This window comes from Octopus bimaculoides, chromosome 2 (genome assembly GCF_001194135.2).
Source record: "Octopus bimaculoides isolate UCB-OBI-ISO-001 chromosome 2, ASM119413v2, whole genome shotgun sequence".
NCBI lineage: Eukaryota > Metazoa > Mollusca > Cephalopoda > Octopoda > Octopodidae > Octopus > Octopus bimaculoides.
In genome coordinates, this window is record NC_068982.1 from 83730150 (window position 1) to 83735595 (window position 5446).

Below are 5446 nucleotides of genomic sequence, written 5' to 3' on the forward strand. Positions count from 1 at the left end.
CTCCAAACAAAAATATTAAGCTGAATACCAGACCAAAAGACTTGGCATTCTACCATCTATACTATATATAAAACAGAGTTGTGTGTGCAATCGCTTTTCACGTGAAATCGACTTCACCAAATGCTTCCATACTTGTGATGCATGAATAATTTGACCTCGGATAAATGTTAGGCTCTTCATTTGATTTTTTTTAATTAAAAATAAATAATATTGCTTTATATTTAAGATTCACTTCTTTAAAAAGGTTCCTCAATGTCAACTTCCGGTATTGACGTAACAACGGCAAAAAGCTTCACTCTCTATTTTGTGTGTGAGTGTGTGTGTTCGTGTGTATGAGAGAGAGAGAGAGAGTAAATACTACATACACACCGCTCTCTCACTCTGTCTCACACACATACACACACACACACACACCCCTTGACTCACTCACACTGTCTCTTACAAACACACACATACATAAATGTATACAAACATATTTACAAAGACACACGTGTGTATGCGTGCGTGCATGCGTGGGGGCTTCCACAATCGCCATTTATTTCAATTACTCTTGTGAGCATATTCACGTAAATCATTTTTTTCATTTAATCCCCATTTTAATTTTCGTAAAAGTTTCCAAGTACCAATGAGGCTTTTTGGCACATCTTCAATTTTCCCCATTCATGAGAGGCGCCCAGCCATCATTCATCTGAGAGTCCATCTACAGAATGTCCTCAAGTTTCTATACCGCATATTTTGCCTTTTTTTCTTCCAGTATATAAGCAACAATTTCATTCCCGAGCAACGCTGGGTGCCTCTGCTTGTTTCTTATAAAACACTGGTTTTTATTTATGCTCATCTATATATAACAGATACACTTGAAAAGTAATTCCTCACAATACATTTGGGTTCATATAGAGCTTATAGGATAGTTTTATTCCAACACATCAAATGGTATATGTAGAGGATATTACAGTTCATGTAAATTATTTTAACTTAATTTTGATATGATTAATTTATTTTTACATAAAATATTCAAAGAATCAATAACTAAGTATAAATGCATAGAGATGAAATAATTTATTTATTTGACTCTTTTTTGTAATATATGTTTCATGACTACTGCAGAATTTTCACTTAAAATACATTATAAAAGAAAGTATTGATAACTGAATCAGCATAGTACCAGGGAACTGACTACCTAACGGGTTGAAGATGACTAATGCATTCAGCCTTCAAAGGTTGAGTTCAGCTAGCTCTTGGTAGGTATTGTGGGTTGGAAAACTCATCATTATAAGCAATCTTGTAGAATTGATGAGCAATTTATTAACCATTATTATTTTTAGAGATAATCCATCTGGGTTAGATGAACCTTCCATTTAGAGACTGGAAGCAAGTAGCCAACCTATGGAACTTTGTTATTTGAAAAATGATCAGCTTTGTGTTACAGTAAGAGATATATTATCTGATTTTTTGTTTGATACAATAATGCCACTATAAAAGTACCCAATAAGTGATTAGAAAATGTAAGAACAGCTAAAATATAGAAAATGATTATAGAATGATACCTGTTAATATTGGTACTTTGGGTGAGTATTATGTTTGCTCTATGTTAGTACTAATTTACTGCATTTCAGTTCCAACTGAACTTTCCTCGAAATCTCTGTAATTGATAACTCCTCTTTGCTTTTATTTCAGATTAAAAATTGCAGCAATGGATTTGTGGTCACCAAAAATGCCAGTAAACATGCGTAAGTTACTTGTTATTCTATTGTTTCCTTATATTTATTTGTGGGAAGGCATGATAGCATACATGCCTTGCTCTGCAATCACTTCAACACATGATGTGGGATACACTATGCACCTGTTAGGGCAACGTTCATTCGATAGAGGCAGTGTATGGTATGAACATTTAATTATTATAAACAAATTGAACTGAACTTTTCAGATCATGTCCACATGTGGCTAAATATTTTACTTAAATTTTACTTAAATTTATTATATATTTTTTTACATATTTATAGAGATGTTGGTTTATGGTTTTATTGCTCATATATTTTTTCACACATAATTTTTCTGTATTTTACCTTCCACCCTGCATTTTTCCTGTGCGTATATAGACATGTATATGGAATTTTTTGTGCGCGCGTGTGGGTGTGTGCGGGTATGTGCGTATATAGACAAGTGTGTGTGCGTGCATGCAGGTATGTGCATATAGACATGTTTTACTCTTATTGCTTATTTTTTACACTTTTTTTACGAATTGTTCTGTATTTTGCCTTTAGCCCTGTTTTTTCTTGTGCATGTGCATATATAGACGCGTCTATGAACCTTTTTTGTGCGTGTGTGTGTGTGTGTGTGCGAGCGTGTATGTGGGCATGTATTTATTTTTTGGCGAATGTGTGGGTGAGCATAAGTGTGTTTCAAGTGAGGGTGGATGAGTATATACAAATAGGCACATGTACATGGTTGTGCGGGCATGCATGTGTCTGTATGGACATGTGCACTTACGCGATTACTATGAACAATTTTACTCCCTTACCTTTACTCCCTTCCCTCACTTAGCGGTCATTCTAATAGCTCTTTTGTCTTAATAACGGTCAATCACAAGGTAATTTTCATTTGTTTAATGGTCATTTCATAGCATTTTTCGATGGCCCGATAACTGAAGAGATGCCGGTGTGGGTTTCCACCCTGACATCTGAAACTTGGAGTTTTATCATGGCTACCGAATAATTGTCACATATTATATTTACAGATATATATTTATATATGTATATTTATATATATATATATATATATTTATGTATATATATATATATATCTATATATGTATGTATATATGTGTATATATGTATATATATTTATATATGTATATATATATGAACTTCGGTATATGGTGAAGCAAATATTTGCTGATCCCTTAATTATGTTTATAAATATATCTTTACATATAACTCACCTCTTACAACATTATGACTGGGTGTTGAGGCAGTTAATCAGAAACTCAAATGTGGACATAACATATGTTTATTTTGCAAAAGCTTTTGACAAAGTGGATCATGGTATGATATGCCACAAACTGCGTGATCTCGGTGTATCTGGAAAATTTGGAGAGTGGTTACGTGACTTTCTGACAGATAGAAGTCAGGCAGTAGTGGCCAATGGAGCCACCTCAATGAAAACACAAATAGTGAGTGGTGTTCCACAGGGCAGTCATGGGACCACTGCTTTTCATAATGGCTCTCTCAGATATGCCCACAACTGCCTAGATAGCCACCTTTGCTAGCTACGCAGAGAATATGAAAGTCTTGCAGAAAATATAGAATGCCAGCGATGTTGCACATCTGCACCAGGAGTTGAACTCAATTTGCAGATGGGCTGAGGATAATAATATGCAGTTTAATGCTGGAAAATCCCAAGCCCTGCGCTACCAACATCCAAAACTGAATATGAAACTTACAGAGTACACTGGTCTGCAGGGAATTTCAATCCCAGAGCCTAAATCAGTGATAGACCTGGGTATCGACATGAGTGATGATACCTCTTTCCAAGTGCACATTACCAGGATGGTGACAAAGTGTAGACAACTGGCTGGATGGATCCTGAGAACATTCAGAACCAGAGATAAGGAAACGGTGATGGTCCCCTGGAGGACATTCGTCCTCAGTTGCCTGGATTACTGCTCACCAGTGTGAAATTAACAGCAGACCTTGAAGCAATCCAGAGAAGATTCACAAAGAAGATTATCTCTTTGCAACTGCTTAGCTACTGGGAAAGGCTGAAACAGCTAAGACTCTACTCCCTGGAGAGAAGGCGGTAGAGGTATGCAGTAATATACATCTGGAAGATCCTGGAAGGAATTGTGCCAAATTTTGGCATTGAAAGCTACACAAATGCCAGAAAGGGATGACACTGCATAGTACCAAAGATCCCAGCAAAACCATCGCGCTTCAGGACCAGTTACTGCAACAGTTTGGGTTTCAGGGGCCCACAGCTTTTTAATACTCTCCCAAAGAGCCTGAGGAACCTGCACAAAGTAGATGTAGAGGTTTTTAAATCAAAGCTGGACCTCTTCCTGTCGAGAGTCCCAGATGAACCTACCTCACAGCAAGAGGTGCAAATGAGGGTAGCTACATCAAACTCTATTCTTCACCAAGTGCCACATATTGGAGGAGGCTCTCAGTAATAAAAGTGTAGCAAAACGGCGGTGCATCAGCATAGCCACAGCTTTCAGCTGAAACTATAGAAAAAAAAATATATAAACAGCCTGGGTTTCAGGGGCCAACAGCTTTTTAATATTCTCCCAAAGAGCCTGAAGAAACTGCACAAAGTAGATGTAGGAATTTTCAAACCAAAGCTGGGCCTCTTCCTGTCGAGAGTCCCAGATGAACCTACCTCACAGCAAGAGGTGCAAATGAGGGTAGCTACATCAAACTCCAGTAATAACGGTGTAGCATTAGCATGGCCACAGCTCTGAGCTGAAACTACAGTGAAAAAAAAAACAATATATATATATATATATATGTATGTATATATATGTATATATATGTCTGTGTGTGTGTGTATTTATATGTGTATATATATATATATTTATATATGTATTTATATATGTGTATACATATTTATATATGTATACTAGCAGAAGCACCCGGCGTTGCTCGGGAATGAAATTGTTGCTTATATACTTGAAGAAAAAAAGGCAAAATATGCTGTATAGAAATTTGAGGACATTCTGTAGATGGACTCTCAGATGAATGATGGCTGGGCGCCTCTCATGAATGGGGAAAATTGAAGATGTGCCAAAAAGCCTCATTAGTACTTGGAAACTTTTACGAAAATTAAAATGGGGATTAAATGAAAGAAATGATTTACGTGAATATCCTCACAAGAGTAATTGAAATAAATGGCGATTGTGGAACCCCCCACGCACGCACACACGTGTGCGCGCATACATACGTGTATCTTTGTAAATATGTTTGTATACATTTATGTATGTGTGTGTTTGTAAGAAACAGAGTGTGAGTGAGAGAGAGAGGTTTGTTGTCATGTATACATACATGCATAAATACACATACATCTTTGGATGTGACAACACAGCCCTTGACTCACTCACACTCTGTCTCTTACAAACACGCACGCGCGTGCATACACGTGTGTCTTTGTAAATATGTTTGTATACATTTATGTATGTGTGTGTTTGTAAGAGACAGTGTGAGTGAGTCAAGGGGTGTGTGTGTGCATGTGTATGTGTGTGAGACAGAGTGAGAGAGCGGTGTGTATGTAGTATTTACTCTCTCATAAACACGAACACACACAAAATAGAGAGTGAAGCTTTTTTGCCGTTGTTACGTCAATACCAGAAGTTGACATTGACGAACCTTTTTAAAGAAGTGAATCTTAAATATAAAGCAATATTATTTATTTTTAATTCAAAAAATCAAATGAAGAGCCTAACATTTATCCG

The 5446-nt window shown here is 36.6% G+C and overlaps 1 protein-coding gene across 1 annotated transcript in view; it reads left to right on the plus strand.

Annotated features, from left to right (window-relative positions):
- Window positions 1-1681: 1681 nt before the first annotated feature.
- Window positions 1682-5446, plus strand: part of LOC106882591 (SH3 domain-binding protein 2) — a 195475-nt gene continuing 191710 nt past the window's right edge. Inside the window, exon 1 of the mRNA XM_052978388.1 lies at window positions 1682-1730. Coding sequence (XP_052834348.1) covers window positions 1694-1730 — 37 coding nt within the window. The 5' untranslated portion in view covers window positions 1682-1693. The remainder of the gene's footprint in view (window positions 1731-5446) is intronic.